The 18,069-nt window shown below is 42.1% G+C and overlaps 1 protein-coding gene across 3 annotated transcripts in view; it reads right to left on the reverse strand.

Annotated features, from left to right (window-relative positions):
• LOC108921321 (kin of IRRE-like protein 3) overlaps positions 1-18,069 on the reverse strand; it is a 161,376-nt gene that overhangs the window by 51,161 nt on the left and 92,146 nt on the right. For all 3 annotated transcript variants that reach the window (XR_003797342.1, XM_018730756.2, XM_029249450.1), the window contains exons 2-3: positions 10,634-10,783; positions 757-906 (exon numbers count right to left, since the gene is read on the reverse strand). Coding sequence is in view for 2 of the 3 variants with exons in the window: in XM_018730756.2 (XP_018586272.2) it covers positions 757-906; positions 10,634-10,783 (300 nt within the window). In the remaining variant the exon portion in view is untranslated. The remainder of the gene's footprint in view (positions 1-756; positions 907-10,633; positions 10,784-18,069) is intronic.

Raw genomic sequence — 18,069 nt, forward strand, 5'->3', positions numbered from 1 at the left:
TTCCCCTATAGGTCATTAGTTTCCATTTTGTTTTTACAAGCTCAATAAAGCAGAGCAGTCTTGCAGGTAAAAATATTCTCCCTAACTGTCTGCCCCCCGAAGCTTAGCCGATCTTTAGCACTTCGCCCCAGCTCCCTAGCATACCCCTCACCTGCTGAGATGAGAAGCAGGAGCGCAAGGAAAAACAGATAAAGTATCGAAAAGAAACAAACAAATAAACACAAAGAAATTAAGAGTAAATAGTTACAACGTATTCACACTTTCATTAATCCATTCCCTTTGATCAAAGGCAGGGACACCGAATATTTGCTGTTCAACAATATTAACCTATTAATTTAATAAAGATTAAATCACTTCTTTGGTTTAACAATGGAAACCGTAGGATTTCACAGGAAATGAATACTAAGCAAACACACTGCCTTTTGTGTGATTATTTGAGAGGCGACTGGCTTAGATAATTGGCTTAAACCCTGACAAAACAGCCTTGTTGTGAGGCCATATACGCAGCAGCAGCGTCGTAACGTTATCTGTACTTCAGCAGTTATATTCCGCAGAAACACAGCTGCTCGGAAAGGTGGGATTCTAAGACTTTTATCTTTTCTATTCAAAACCGTGCAACTTCAGGCTATTAGCTTTGCAAAGTTGTGCGTGAGTTTCAGTACTGCAGTGTTTTTACCCTTCTTGACAGTTGGAGCTTTTACTTTAAACCATCCTGCGATCTGAGCCTACAATGAAATGGTCACAAGACGAACTCACCCAACACGGTCACCCGGGCAGGTCGTGACCTAATGGCAGCCTGGATGGCCTGGCACTCAAAGAGAGCATCGTCCACCAACTCAACCCGCTGGATCCGGAGGTGGTACTCGCCCTCGTCGTGGTCCCCAACCACTGCATATCGGGGGTAACCTGAAACACAGGATGCGTTCTGTCACACAGTATTCCTTCATACATGGACATTTGGAAGTTGTACATTCATCATGTATGATAAACCCAAAGGAAGACCTCATCGTCTTGGTGGGATCATTCAAGGCTGATTTTAGTAGATCCAAGTGTACACGGTTGTGGTAAAGGAGGACTTTGACTGGGCTGTCTACGACCTTTAGTTATTCTCAGTGAATCACGTAAATTGCTTGGTGCCTTTGATTCCACCCAATCGGAGTTCAGTGCTCGCCAAGAGACAGGATTTATGACTGACTGAAAGGAAGAAAATATCAGCTCCCCCACAAATAGCGAATAATGAGAAAAGGGCTCTGATTCATTTATTTACACATTTATCATCTTTAAAGCATCTTTAAAAGCAAATAGTAAAACAATCATTTTCGTTTGTGAGCGTTATAAAAAAACATTTTTTGTACAATGGTTTCAGATTTATTGTTTAATAAGACAAGAGTAAGGTTTTCTTACAATAAATATGGGTGTTACATACTCAAATAAAAAGCTTTATGGTACACAATATAACCATTAGTTTGGCTATGTATTGGAAGTGTATTTCCCTGTAGGAAATTAGAAGACAGCTTTGATTTGTGATTTTTATGACGCATAAGCCAGGCCCAAAGACAGGAGGCAGAGCCTGTGGCTGACTCACATATGTAAGCAAGACCCTTTCTCAGCAGTCGTCTCACCTGTCGTGTCATGTAGATGTAAACATGCTGCATCTTAAGCAGACCAGCGTAAGCCAGTCTGTTTGCCGAAGGCCCCAGAGACTGAACGGCACAGCCGGTGGAAAATGTTGTGAGGAACATGTTGCGACTAAGCATTGCAGTGGCAATGTCAGCATGCGGAAAGGGCGGAAAGATCATATTCATGGAAGACCCAAGGGGCTGTCTTTCTCAATACCCTTCTGCATGGGAAGTTAATCTAGACTGCCATGACAACTGTGCACCAATAGTCATGTAACCTTCAAAGGGCTGAATATACAGTAGTATCATATCCAGGATTCTATTTAAAAATGACATGAAAACCTGAATACACTTGCACCATCCCGTTTGGTGCAAGAAACGCATACATTGGATGGTCTGACCCATTGCCCTTCCTTCATGACTGTTAAATCCTTTATGGCCTTGAGAATGACACTTGAGAACATTAGACAGAATTCATGTGTTGGTACAAACCAGAGAAACTGGTGCAGTTGCAATCAGTTCTCTTGTTTATTACATGCTCCATTGTATCCATGCCATGCAGTGAGGGCTTTAACCCAGCAGCATACCGAGTGACAGCTCGTCAGGTGTTTCCATTATTTTGTCTGCTAGCTTTTAGTCACTACTTTCTGTTAGATTCAATGTTTAGCAATGCTTTGACAATGCTTAGTCAATACAGCTCACAGTAATTGAACTACCTGCCTTGAATCAAACCAGACATGGTATGTATTGACTCTTGGCCAATCCTAAAGCTTCATAGAGTCTTAGTAAATCTTCTCAAAAAATTTTGGAAAAGTTAGGTGCTTGGAAGCTCTAATGAGGTCGGATAATGATATGCTTCCGTCTTGTTTTCGACACCATCGTATGGAAATGACCTCTCTGATAGTGGCAGTCCTTTTTTAAAGGCTGCCTTTTACACTTCAGCCCCCAATGATTGGATGAACAAACAATGAAATTGTGTTTTCTCTCAGAGGACAGGATCTCTCTTGGCTAAAATCATACTTGCAGGACTCATATCAGGTTGTTACACTGAATGATGAATATTTTTATTGATTAGTGATAAAATCCAGAGAAGCAGACTCATTTTCGTAAATTAACTTGTGTCTGCATGTAAAGTTCTTGATCTGTTGCTGATATGGATTTGTTTATCATGAGTTATCAGTTGCTTTAGAGAAAATCATCTGCCAGACGTATAACTCTAAATGTAGAAAATACGTTTGGAGTGTCTTGTTCACCTGTATAGTGTAGACCAAGTTAGAAAGATGCTGTTTTGCATCATCCTGACAGCCTGACTCATGTGTTCTCACCTTCAGGATTATTATATAGCCGTGTTATCTGTCTGTTCAAACATCTCCCCGAAGTGCCTATAGCAGGTACAGAAAGCAGCAGCAACAGTTTTGACTGTAACTAAGATATATCAACATATCAGTTCTGCGTGCTCCTCTGTACATTGGCCTAATGTCAAATGGGACTGGGTATTAAACATCACCTATTCTTCTTCCAGTTTCTGGAAGCCTGGTTATCTGGACTGCAAGAAGGTAAACAGCCAAGTGTCAAAATGAAGTACAAACTCATCAGCCAGAACTCTAAGAATCGAAATACTAGGCTTGGTTATCAACTAGACATCAGAATACCCGTCACCTTTGTAACCTTTTGTGGTCTTGAACCAAAATATATCTGATCTTCCACTGCCATCCTCTCCCGTTTGATTTATTTATTTACGAGATACTGGCTGTCTTGTACTGCAAAGAAATACAGCTCTCGATGATTAAGTCTAGTCTACAACACACACATTTAGCCTTTTTTGCTGCTGAAAGAGCAAAGACAGAACATATCTTGAGCCAAGTAGTCGACTTCAACACCATACATTGCATGCGACACCACCTTTTCGCCTGTGTCATGTCATGATTGGGTTTTCACTACCTGTCGGTTCCCTCAAGGCTGTCTGTATCCTGTGAGTTGCATCATTTTTTATTATGCTGTCATATCTTAGCCCGTCGGGTTGTTCTGTATTGCATTTGGCTACTCTTGCTGCCCTGTCACCCAGACTAACTGCAAATAAAAGAACGTTATCATTCTTCTTGCACTTTGCTGCTTATAGATCACCTCCGGAGCCCAGATGTCAGGCTCGTGGCAGTATTCAGCGAAAGGAGCCAAGTCCAGTCTAATCCAGTTTTCTGATTCACTGCCCTGTGTCCAACCCCCACTGCCCTGTTTCCAGGGAAAGAATTAGAAACATAATAGCTGGAGCCCAGTCATGACCCGTTATTCTCAAGGCATTTGTGATTGTTCTGGTATTCTCCCTATAAACTGTCATCAGACAATGATTTTCCTTGATACTTACTGGAGCACCACTTTCAAAGGGGTCAGAGAATAATTTTCACTTTTCCTATTATTGCCAAATTGAGTTGTTTAAATTCAATAAAATTTGATTGATTAGCTGATTATCTACATCACCATTTTGTCCAGCCCACATTCTGTGAATGAATTCTACCCCTCTGCAGATTTATGACATTGACTCCTTTTTTATTAAATTGCTCTCATATCTAATGCAGAGTATTGAGTTGCATGCATCCATAAACGTTTCAGTCTTATCAAGGACATCATTTTTTTTGTTGCCAGTTTGAATGGTCGAAAAATTGTGCTGGAAGTTTTCGCTTCAGTAAGTCCCATAGGCCGGACCAGGACACTTGTGACATTTCAGTCATCGGGACTATTAGCCCTCAGTGCTAAAACACAATCACTGTCTTTTGCTTCATTAGAGCTCATTCAGTTTTAATACAGTGTTACGCACCCCTCATTTCCCCAATGAACTGGGCAGCCACAGGCTATTAGCACACTCCACTCCCTGTCCTGGTACGTGGGACTCCTAATATCTTCCTGGGAGGACAAAAAGCGGACAAAGGAGAACAATGCAAAAAAGGGAAAAAAGTAAGTTATATAAGCTTCTACCAAAAATTTAATGGACAACAACGCCTTCTGGGAAAAGCCAAATGAGGGGTTCTGGCCCTCAGATCTTTGTAGAGAGGTTGGGTTTTGAAGGTAGGTGTTGGAATGTCACATTTTTCTCTTCCAATAATATGGATTACCTCCTCTTGTTTGAAGAGATGCGAAAAAAAAGGCCAGCCAAGACGAAGACCGCAGACAGGTCACAAAAGGTCAGACTCCACTTCTCTGGGATGAAGATCAAACCCAACCGTGCAAGGTAAATAACACTAATGGCCATTGATTCAATGTTAAATACACTGCAGTTTGTTTGCCAAAGGTGGGAATCAATGAAATGGCTGGATTGCTTCTGGAGTGGTTAGCGTAGTATATGGGAACAGTTATGCAGTCATAACCATGAGGCTGCAGGTTTCAGACCCAGCAGGGCCCTGCTGTTGGACCCTTAGAGAAAGAACTTGATCTGAAACCTGAAAACTTTGGTTTTTGCAGAAAAAAGAATCTGCCAATTCACTAGATAATGTAATATATAATGATGCCCCCTTTCAGTCTCCTGGGTTACACATATTCTTCAGAATGCATGCTTTGGAAATAAATCATAGAGTACGATTGATTTTATCTTGTGTACGATCCCGCTGTGGTTCTCAACACAAGAGGCTATACTCAAATCTACCGCAAGTGAGACTTCAACCTCCGACCAACAAATGCTGCACAGTGCTTAGTTTCCCTGTTAAGAAGAAGTCTCTTCTGCAGGTGAGATGGGCTTAGCGCTGTGTTCTCTGATGTCTTTGCTATCAATATTAAAAGCAGAGTAATGAGAGCGACCCTCAAGTGAGGTATGACTATTGCTTATGCACTCCACACGCACGCCTATGAAAAGTTCTTTTAAAAAAGTACTGTAACCATCTTGAAGCTTAAGATTTGAGGTATAAATCAATCAAATCAATTAAATTAAAACTGCACAATGATGGGGGGGGGGGGGGGGGGGTAGTGGCGTTGTGGGTTTGGCCTGTGCCTGCTCTCTGACGGATCTAGGGTTCGAGTCCTGCTTGGGGTGTCCTGCGATGGACTGGCAACCTGTCCTGGGTGTGTCCCCTCCCCCTCCAGCCTTGCACCCTGTGTTGCTGGGTTAGGTTCTGGCTCACTGCCACCCCACTTGGGACAAGCTGTTTCAGATGTGTGTGTGTGTGTGTGTGTGTGTGTGTGTGTGTGTGTGTGTGTGTGTGTGTGTGTGTGTGTATACGTATTCTCTGGCAGGTCTGGGGTTCATGTCCTGCTTGGGGTGTCTTGAGACAGACTGGTGCCCTGTCCTGGGTGTGTCCTCTCCCCCTCCAGCTTTGCACCGTGTGTTGCCGGGGTAGGCGCCAGTTCGCCGAAACCTTGCTTGGACGACAGGAACATTAACTTCCAAATACGAGGAAAGCTCAAAATGATTTCTCAGACTCTTACGTTTATCTGACATTTTCAACCAAAGTGACTTACAGTGTCATCTATCTACAGTTATTTTCCTGTTTACGTAGTTGGGTAATTTTACTGGAGCAATTTAGGGTATGTACCATGCTAAAGGTACTACAGCTAGGGGCAAGATTCAAACCTGGAGCCTTTGGGTCCAAAGGCAGCAGCTCAAATCATTATGCGACCAGCTGTCCAAAGAAAATTTACTAGCCAAAATAAGATGATAACCTTGCACTGAAGGTTGCCATATAATTATTGATTAAGCTGCTGCTTAAAAACAACACACTAAAACTAACTATAGGGAAATACAGTATTTTAGTGTGTTTACAAGGACACAGCAGCACATGGAAATAACTTCCCACTGTATGGTAACCGTGTCTTCATTCATACATCGTGGTACAGCAATAGTGTTAGTGCTATGCCATGTGGGTCACTAATAGCGATCTTTATTAGCAGTCCACGGTATGTTCTCGCCTTCGTTATTGCTTCAGTGTACGTTAATTACAGCCTTTGTTAGCAGTCCACAGTGTGTTAATTGTATTCTTCGTGACTGCTGCAAGGTACATTAATCATGATCTTCCGTAGTGCTCCATGATTCCTTAATTGTGTTTTTCATAACTCCTACTAGAGTAGTAAGCACAGTCTTGGTTAGCGCTCTATGTTGTGGTCTTCGTTCATGCTTCACGGTATACTAATTGTGCTCTTCTGTGGTGCTACACAGGGCTCGAAACACAATTTTCTTTAGGGTGCCGGAGTACATTAACTGTGTTTTTTGTTACTTGTTCAAGGTCTGTTACTCACAGTCTTGGTTAGCATTCGATAGTACATTAATCATGTATTTTCTGATGGCTGCACGATACTTTCACTGCAAGGTATGCTAATTATGGTATTTTTTTATGCTTCATGGTACACTACTTGTGTTCTGCTGTGTTACGTGACAACTCCGGTGACAATCTTTGTTAGTGTTTTAAGGTACATTAATTTCGTTTTTTACGACATACTATGTTAATCACAGCTTGTGATATCCCTCCCAAGAACCTTATTCGTGTTCTTCGTTACAGCTACAAGCCATGTTAATTGCGATGTTCGTTAACGCTCCATGGTTCGTTAGCCATGTTTTTCGTTACTGCTGCAGGATACATTAATCGCGTTCTTTTACAATGGTCCATGGTATGTTAATTGTATTCTCCGTTACCGCTACAGGCTACGTTAACTACAGTCTTTGTTAGTGCTCCACAGTACATTAATTGGACTTACCTTTGGTCTTCCATGGTAGGATGACTGCCTTTTTGTCACTGCTATGTCACTTTTTAATTAGCCCTTTTATTAACCATTCACAATACGCTAATCATGAGCTTTGCTAATGGTTCATGGTATTCTAGTGACACTCTTTGTTATTTCTGAATGGTACGCTAGCCATGCTTTTTCTTAGCCTACGTATAAGGAAGTAAGATTCATCATTGGAAGTGAACTGATTATTTTGGTTTTAGTGTAAGGCCATCAACAGCCTTCCACAAACAGGGAAGTAGAAAATCATTCATGGCCTGACTTTTGCAATCAGATGCTTGACCATTAACTGCTGGTAAAACCGTTAAAGTAGCAGACGGCCCATCGAGAGTAACAGCTGGATATTTAAATATTTATACATAAATGTACAAATTTGTGGCCACCCTGACAAAAATTCCTACAACGAGATCACATAATACAAAACATCAGCAGCAGAATGACATAAGCATTGTTTTTAAAAGAGTCTCATGATGTAGTCCTTTAGGGCCAGACACCAGCTGGTTTTAGGACACTTTCTAATTAGATCCTGATTTACACTTGAAATAGCTGACCAACTATCTCGATAATTACTTTAATTGAGCAATTAAGGGAGCGATTAAGAGTTGAACGAAAGTAGCACGCCATAGAGCTATCTCGAGTGAGGCTCTGCTTCTCTAGATACTTGGTTTTTCGGCCTGAACCAGAAAATGTATCGGAGTGCAAGGTTATTCTATCAATAGGCATTGTAAAAAGTTATTCACTAAGAATACACAATCCTTTAAAAATCATTTAAAATGACATTTTCAATGTCTCTAAAAAGATGTGTTTAATATTTCACTTAAGTAAATAATTTCCCTTTTAATTATGATACATTTTTAAAGGTGTTTGATAATTGTGAATAATTGTCATAACTCAATATAATAAAAAAAAACCCCACATCTTTAAAAAATGAGAATTAAAAATAAATGGAAAGATAGATATCAGCTTACAATCTGAATTTAATGAAGAGCTCAACAAAGCCCAACTAATTAAGAAATTAACAAGAAAAACTGAATACCCAGGGGCTTCCAAGACTGGTATTAAGAACTGCTGACATGAATTGTCACATAGAGGCTTAAGGTCTAAGTTGGACATTAAAAGGTGCCACTCCTTTGGGGGTAGGGTTCTGTAGATGCTGAGAAAGGTCACTTAGTTATGATTGTGGTTGAACGGGGAACCTTTGGAATGCCGCAGAACTGACCGCTAGCAACTTCACAGTTCTGTCCTTAAAGCTCACCCCTGCATTTACTCAACATATCTATCATTGGCTTCTGAACACGGGTCACGTCTGTGGTCTCTGCGAGCCAATACAGGCTTGGGGTATAGTGTCCCAGCATCTCTACACTGATGCTCTCCAGGGGTCAGCTCTCCCATTGCAATCTAATGCCATCCCCAGGCAGCAGTGGATTCAACAGGACAGCAGGTGACCAGACTTGAATCCTGGGCGGTGGCTCCCTGCTGTTGGTATTTTAACCTGAAATGCGTTGGAAAAAAATCCAGCTGCATAAACAGGTAAAGAAAACAGCAGAACAGTGATCGCTGTGGATGGGAGCTTTTGCTGTTCAGCTTCATCGTACACTGAACCTTTTTACAAACATGCAGGTCTGTGAGACAAAATTGTTCTCGGCCGAATTGATAAAGCATGCAAAACATGAACATTAATTTTTAATTTTTAATTTTACCATAGTGGACTCAATAACAACAGGAAGAAGAAAAAAGCCAATTGGCCTTGTTGGCAGGCATGCTTCTCAGCAAGTTTGTTTAGAACCATTTTGAAGTTGGGAAGTTAAACTGAACATGTTTAACGGCCTACATTAGGCTACTTAATGAAATATCCACCCTATACATGCCTTGCCTTACATGGCAGAGTACCTATCTTATACAACAGCTATTATATTGAAAACGTGATTACAAATAGCACAGAACAAATTTTCACTTCTTATTGATCATCAGCGCTCAGGAACACCAGATACGAGCATGTGAATACTGCGGAAGCGAGGGGAATGAAAGCAGTCCTGCATCCCTATTCTGTCTGAGTGTGCTTTACTGCCATCTACCAGCTCAGAAAGCAAACACAGGGTGGATTCATTGTGCTACAGTTTGATATTTTATAGAACAGCTAAATGATGGGGTGCAATTAAAAAAAAAAAAATTACTGAAAACTATGTTTGAAAACATTTAATTGGGCTACTTGTAACACAAGGAGTCAGTGTGAATACACATTTTTTCTTGAAGCTGAGGCATCATTTAACTGACTGTATACATAGAATTCATTTTGTCACGCTCATACTGTCCGGCCAAAGCGGAACACCTGGGGCGCGGCAGAGACTATCGCATTAAGGCAGCGTCAGACCAGGAGCTGACGCGGAACCTTGTTCAGCCTTGCAACTTGCGACCTACCTGTTTTGCCTCCACTCTGCTCCGAGCATGCAGTCCTTTCCTAGTCTCATCTCCCTCCTCCTTAATCTCTATAGCTCCTTATGATTATCGACCTTTTGCCTGAATACCGACCTTGCCTTTTGGATTATCCGCTAACCGATGTTTGCACCTCGGAGACCTCTTGCCTGCTCTTTGACATTGTTTCCCGGATTTCCCTGAATAAAGCCCTTATTCCGCTCCGTACTTGGGTCCGCCACTTCCTTCCGGAACCGGCCGTGACACATTTTGGTTTACGAAACGTTTCATTTTATGCCCTTACCGTATGGTGTAAGGATGACTTGAATCGGCTTTGCTGAAAAGATTCTGCTTAAGTAAGTAAATGTAAATGTAAATGCAGAATGCACCATCAGACAGGACATCTCCAACTTAAACAATTTTTCTTACAATTAATTTGTAAACATTACAAATGAAAAATGGGTGTTCAAAACTTCAAAAATTTGAAAGCACCACTCTCAGCTTTGCCTTTTAATTTGAAGCAGTGTCGCTATACCTCTGCATAATATTAAGGTTACAGGTTTTCTGAAACTACAGTCTACCTCTGTCTGCCATTATCTTTTTACTTGAGTGCACCGCTAATCTGCATAGTTGAATATATTAGATGCTCTCCCCTCACCGAGGAGTCTGAAAGTGTTTTTAATTTGTGCTTAAAAATCAAACCAAGAACTGCATTAAACTGTTGTGGCACCACCTCCTGAATGGCAGATCAATAGAGAAAACGTGGCTCGGGTGCAGAATTATGGAAAAATGAGCTTAAAAAGCAGTGGAGATCAGAACAAATGACATTCCAATGAAAATAAATGGAAAATGAGAAAGGAAAAGGGGGAGGCGAAGGGCGAGCTGGAGTGTGGTCCAACCTGAGAGGTCCCGGTTCACGCCCAGGGCCAGCCCATCCTTGACCCAGAGGACGATGCCGTGGTATCCGGGAATGGAGCAGGGGAGCGTGACTGGTTGGCCCGCCACCACCACCAGGTCGTGGGGCTGCTGGGTAAACACAGCGCAACGGCCTGTGGGGAGACAGAGGGGCGGGGAGAGACAGGTGAGTGAACAAGACAAACGTGACATTTTGCCTTCTTCCGCTAATCCTCATGATAGAGCTTTCTCTGCCACAGGGGGCGCCAATGCGCTCGAAGCGTACAATGGATATCTGCAGCGGTCAGCACTTGGGTCCATCCACAGGCCCAGAGTCTCAATGGCCATGTGCCAAATCACACGGGGCTCTTTGGGGCCTGGGACAGAGGTCATCGACCAACCGCTGCAAACCTCTACCATACGGTGCCTCCAGGGGGCGATAGGGCCAACCCAGCACTACCACAAAATAGGCGTCTCTATCACAATCCATTATCCGCAGCCCCTTCGCAACCAACCTCCTCATGGAGCGGCCCCAAAGTGCGATATTCACCGGCCCACAAACGGAATGAAAGGACATGTGTTCAAAGTCTCATGTCTCCCTGCTGCCACGTGAAGGGAAGCGTACCTGCACCGTTGTACGCGTCGGCTGCTGTGCGTCGGCGTCACCTTCGGATGCAACGCACTCTATGGGCCTCGCCCCCGGGGGAAGGCAATCGTTAGCGTGGCTCTCAGATGACATCGGCGGTCAATCCCCTTTCAACTCGACGGGCTCCCTCGGCGACGCTTCGTCCGCATTCGCTTACTCACGGCTCCCCTCTCATTGTGCGAAAAGTGCAATCGAAAGAAAGCAAATGGGCCCAAATTGATTTTGAAAAATCTCCACGGGGAGCAGAGGCAGAGGGTGGAAGGGGAAATTTAATGGAGTGTAGTAACAAGCTTCACCGTGCTATATTACGCTGCTATTTTTTTAGTGTGCTCCCATCCCGAGAATTACCCAGAAATTGGTCTTTTAATACAATTCACGGCGCGCTTTGTTTTGATCACGCGCTTTGCATAATGCCAGAAAGTAATTGCTGCACTTACAATAACATACAAGGAGCTAACTCACGGTAGTGGATTAATACATTTTTTGTTCTTCCCACAGAAGAAAAAAAAAAACATTAAAGGAAAACTGTCTGCCGAATCAGAGTGTTACAATAAAATGAAATTTCCATCAGCTGAAGTATTGCATTAATAAACACGTCTGTAGTTTATTTTCCTGTAAGGTGTGGAAGCTGATGGCTTGTTAAAAAGGAGAATATGGAGTTTTCTAACTGTCTTATTGTAACTTCACTGTGGAAACCTCACATCATGTCTGCGCACATTTTAATCAGTCAATACCGTAAAAAACTTTACAGAGATAACTCAAATCAGTGCAAGGCTGGTTATTGTTTAAGTCCCACAGGGCCAACCCCATCCACATGATGTGGAGCAGGTAGTGAAGGGCCTCTTAACTCGCTGAACAGATAAGAAGGTGAGTGTCATGTGACCATCAATTCTTCCGTATGCCATCGTTATTTCTTGTTTTTTATTAACAAAATGACTTTGACATCCTCGACATGCACCATTGGGCAATATCCACGTATGTCACACATGCAGCTCAGGTTGTAATGGTCCAACCTGTTTGAAAAATGACTGTAGAAAGCCAAAAGAGGTGGAATGTAACAATAATAATTATTATTCACTCGTTTAGATGACACTTTTATCCAAGATAACTTACACTTAAACTTGTGTGGCTTGTACACTAAACTGCTTACACTGATTTACCCATTTGTACAGCTGGGTAATTTTTACTCTACTAATTCAGCCAGCCCATTCTGATTATAAAGCAATGACCTTAATCCCTACGTTATTCACTGACTCAAAAATATAATTCTGATTTTAAGGAAACTATTTAAAATATCCGAAATATAGTAAATAACAATGAAGAAATTATATAACTAATGACCTTAAGCCCTCTGTGTTATTAAGCAATTAAAAGCCTTTATTTGACTCCTTTGTTACACGCAGCTAATAATATTCAATTGCCAGTATTACCATTGTTTACCCATTTGTGCAACTATGTGATTTTTACTGTATCTATTCAGGGATACAGTACCTTGATCAACTGTACTACAGCAGCAGAGGGATTCAATCTCAGGACCTTTTGTTTCTCTCTTTCCCCATATCCCATAAAGGTACTCTATATATTTTATGTAGGTCACGCAGAGTGCAAACTATGCACAAGTATGAGTGTGTGGGGTGTCTATTAGTCTCCTAATCGAGTTTGGGGGTGGGGGGGGACACATCTGCCAACTTTCCACTTCAAAGAGTCCTAATCGATGGCGGTGGCCTCCCTTTACCTCCGCCAGCCCTTTGCTAGCCAAGCGTGACGCTCACCCAAGTGTAAAAACAGGAGAAAAAACCCTCATCTCTTGGACTTGGAACCGACGACTGAAATCACCCTGTGATCAAGCAGTCGGGGAAGAAATAGGAAAAAAAAGAAAATCAAGAACCATCGCAGTCGATTAAAACGATAAATAAAACTTATTACAGTGCCAGCCTTTTGCACTGGTGCTCCCGCCACCAACAGAAATTATAGTAATTATAACAATCATAGTAATAAATATTTAAAGTAGGTATTTGCTAAATGGCACTTCGGATGGCACATTTTACTACTGTGTTATGTAAGAGTTAATCGCTTGCTTAACAGAGTGATTCTTCAATCACAACAATTTGATTGTTAGGAGGTTTAAGTAGTTAATGTTATTCACAGGCAGCAGTTATATAATTTGTACTATGTAACTAAATATTTCATGCTTATTATTATCCTACTGAGCCTTATTAGTAAAATTTATAATTGATAATGACCTGGAGGGGCGTCAAGGCCCCGTGCTGGCAGTGACACATGGGAAGGACCTGCCGGTTTGATAATTCAGTGCTGGAACGTGACTCTCTTTCTGATCCATGAAGGGCCAAGTCACAGAAGAGAGAGTGTGTATGAGTGTGTGTGTGCAGTGCTTACCAAAGAGGAGAGTCACACTCAGGTGATACACAGGTCAGGCTATATGGAGTATAAAGGGAGTTTGGTTTGAGGTCCCTTGTCTTGCGTCCCCCTGCCTTTGCTGATATGCGTTCCAGCTGAGCCATTCATTAACCGAGCCGTTCACTGAGTAAATTGCACACCTCAAATCACCGTAAAACGAGTGTGTTTGTCTCAGTGTTACATGGAATTTGTGCTGTACAATACCTTGTTATACTTAACGTGTTCCAGGTGTGACTGCGATAAGGAAATGTATCCTCTCTATTTGTTAATCCGTGAGTCTTAAGACAGAATAAATTAAATGTGTCCTTGTTATTTGGTCTTCAAATGCTTCACGCCGAAAAAACTATTACCGTACCACAACAAATGACTGATTAAAAAAATGGCAAAGAATGATGGACCATTATTATATTTAGTGCCTGCTAGTTACTGATGAACTGAAAGCACAAACATAATTTTTTTGCATTCAATATGAAAAAATATAATATTGAAATGTTTAATGCAATTCAGTTTATTAGTACAAAATGCTCTTCAGAACAAAGCGACAAGGAGTGGTGAATATGAGAAGATATATACTGTAGGCGATGCATAGGTGACAGTGAAAAGAAAGTAAAGAGAAAATATATAATGCTACTTGCAAAGGAGCTGATCTGAAGTAAGCCATCTGGCAACTGAGGAAAAGAAAAAAAAAAAAAAAAAAACTCCCAGGCCAAGGAACTGGGAAAAAAGTAAACCTCTGGGGAGTTGGAGTCCCAGTGGCTCTTCACCCTGTCCTGTCATTTCAGTGTATGATAATGCAGGGTGTATCTGTAGCTAAGTTTATTTTACTTGGTCGATGCAGAATTGACATTAACGAAGACAGAAGCCATACTATGACAAAGTCACTTGAAATATTAAAACCTTTACATGATTTCTATAAATTCATCTTTTTCACGATTTCAGGTATTTGTCAACTAATTCAAATTCACTCTCTCAGTTCACAAGGCCTTACAGTTCAGCTCTACAGAATATCTATACTGCTTTCCATTGTGCAATGTTCATCTATTTACATTTTCCATTTATTTATTTATTTTTATTTATTTTTATAGAGCGCTCTTCTCTCGCAGTGACACAGAGCGCTTTAACACAGGCATAAAGCAAGAAAAATTGATACAAACAAAGAAGACAGTCAACTAATGGCTACCATAATGAAGAATTTATTATAGAGCTATAAGTATGCCTACTGGCCACCGGGGAAAGGAACAAAAACTCCCAACTGAAGGTTGATGGAGAAAACACCTCTGGGGGTCCACGGGCCAGTGGTCGCACACCCCTCCTGGGCATTCTAGAAAGTAACAATTTGTAAGCCAGTGTCTAACAAGTAATAATGATATTTAGCAGACACTTTTCTCCAAAGCAACTTCCAATGAACTCTATGTGGTGTTATGAGCCCACACCTTATTCACCACTGCTAGATACACTGCTTAAACTGGGTCACTCATCCATACATCACTGGAACACACTCTCTCGATCACTCACACACATTTATACAGCTGGGTAGTATTTACTATACCAGTTCAGCGTAAGCAGGTAACCTGACCAAGGATTCGAATCTAGTCCAAAGGTGGTGACTGTAACCGTTACATCACCTGCTGCATTAAATCGCTCTCTGACCAGGACCGTTAAATGTGAGCTCGATGTGAAGAAAAGCCTCACGAGAAGGGTCAGCTGAAGCTGGATGCAACACCTGCTGCCTGAAGAGGTTCTCTTTCCTTTGGTTGCTTTGCAGTGTACATTTCATCCTGTAGGGATGGCCGGTGGTACACCCGTTTGCACACCTGTTTGCACATCTCTCCCTGATGGGAACCGTATCTCTGTCGCTTGGATGATTCAGGACCTCTCCACATGCACCCATTTGCAGCTCCTGATGCCTGATACGTGGCGACCGCAACACGGGGACACGGCTCCTTCCCTTGCACACGGTCACAGCAGAGTCAGGTGTGTCGCACTGGTGCGTCGGTCACCTGGCTGAGCTTTTCAAGCATGGCAGCTCTGATGGAAAATCAATCCCAGCCTGCATGGAATTTATTACTGTGCACTTTCATTTGCTCAGCAGACACCATTCTGCATCGGTATAACCGATTTAATCCCTAATTTTATGCTTTTCTACATATTTAGATGAATGAATATTTATGGAAGCCGCTCCAGTAAAAATAACACGAGCAGGACAAATGTGGTCTTGCAAGCACTAGGCGTTTTTTTTTTTCTTTGCCAGTTGGTAGTGTTCTTATGAAATGACCTTTGGAAGAACGAGTTTAGCAGGTTATGGCTGGTAAATACCCAGAGATACCTGAGCCGAGCAGTCGGGATGGTGTACGAGAAGATATCTGGAGATATGGAGAGCCCAAGTCCTCTGCTGTACGGTAAGCCAGAACTGGGGTCCTCAATGTGCCCTTGGGTACGAACCATGGAAGAGCAATGACCTATTGCAGGTCATGTCTGAATATAGAGAGAGTTACAACGCATCCATTGGCTTTTGAAGGACAAGCTGATGTCCAAGATTTACTTTCCATGGATCCATGCAGACTAACTGATTGTGAGCGAAAAGCAAAACGTCTTAAATCCACATATTAATTTATTCTCCTGAATTTGCCTTTAAGAAGTCAACATCTGTGCCTTCTTTTGGGGCTCCTGCTGTTTCATTTCCAGGTGCAATGAAGATGAAAAAGCCTGGAGTTCAAATGCTCACCTTCAGCGGACATGCAGGACCGTTGTCTAAACAGGACACTAAGCTCCGAGCGCACCTGTGCACAAGCTGGGTGAATTGTCGAAGAATACTAATGGGAGACGTGGTACGCAAACATTACTGCTAATCCCTGCCTGAAGACAAGAGCAGGGTAAACACAAGCGGCGTCACTATGGATTGTTCCATCTAATCTCATCTCTGTCTAATTGAATCGTACCCACCGGGGTGTCCCGATCTCTCGATCAATCTACACTTTCTATCTTTCTGCCTATAGATCCGTGACAAAATGTTCAACCGTTGTTCATGCATCACCAAGTCCCCCTGTACATCAATTTAGTTTACCAGTTCGTTTGTTGAGGAAGCCAAGTGAAGGCAAGAAACATACTTCTGTCAAACCTACCTTCAGCGATAATTTTTTTTCTATTTTTTTTTATATGAGGCAAATGTAATTAAATGCCTAAATCATTCTTCAGAGTGCTAGCCGACTTTATTAGATACAAAGAAAGGACTAAACATGCAAGGCAAATGTAATGTTTGATCTCTACAGCAACCAGCACTACCCACTGCCTTTTTCTGCGTATGATGATCCAAACAATTTTCTCTTTCCTGGTAACACATTTTGTTTGTCTTCTGTAAATGGACATTTACATTTACATTTCTCCACTCACCAGATGCTTTTCTCTGATCTGATGTACAATTCTGAGTGAACAAAAGTGCATCAACAGCAGATGAAGAGCTTCAGACACAGAATTTTCGAAGCACAGCTAGTTTACCTGATACCACCATGTTGCTGGTTCCCATCCCTCAAGCAGCTGAGTATAGAAGTGTCATTCAGATAGTACATACATAAATAATCATAGCAAATGGACTCATTTATGTAGCTGTCAAGAGATCAAGAGATCATGAAAGAAATGGTGCTAAAAGACAGAAATTGGAGTCCCTTCTTGAATGCAGGAAGGGATTCAGCAGCTCTGAGGGACAAAGGGCACTCATTCCCCTTTGGATCAAAACCATGCACTATAAGGCCTTTGATTTTGGAGCCCTTTTGAGTGGGAGCACAGACAGAGGTAGAGGAGCACATCTGGGAAGAAGGAAGGGGTCAGGTCATGTAGGTCCTCTCTGTTCTTGCATGCTTTTGTGAAAGTGAGCTGCCTGAGACTATATTGGCGGAAGAGCCATGGACAAGGCGGCAATGTGCCTCTCTTGTGCCCTGGGATATATTAAAATGTACTGTATCAATACAACAGTGATGTCTCCTTTGAAAGGTTACATGTGTGCACAGCTCAGATTCAGACACAGTGAAATCCCGCGGTATTAAAGCCACCTGCGTTTATATACTCAAGATTACAACGAAGACCTTGGCGTTCGGTTACATTTGCAGTACTGTTCCTTCCGAATTTACCGTAAGCCTTCCTGAGAGTTGGGTAAATTTAGGTGAACGGAAGCATTCGAGACAAATTATTTGCCATGTTCCGGGAGATGTCTGTGTTTATGAAGGACTGACGAAATGATGAAAGGCGACACGACGCCACATCCAGTGAAATCACAGCGTTGCGCTTGACGAAATGTCACAGCGACGCTAAGGGGATTTCTGTACAGGTCGGGTGTCCTCTTCAGTCAAGCAGATGAGCTTGCAGGTTCGAATACCAGGAGAG

This window comes from Scleropages formosus, chromosome 25 (assembly GCF_900964775.1).
Source record: "Scleropages formosus chromosome 25, fSclFor1.1, whole genome shotgun sequence".
In the NCBI taxonomy this organism is placed as follows: domain Eukaryota; kingdom Metazoa; phylum Chordata; class Actinopteri; order Osteoglossiformes; family Osteoglossidae; genus Scleropages; species Scleropages formosus.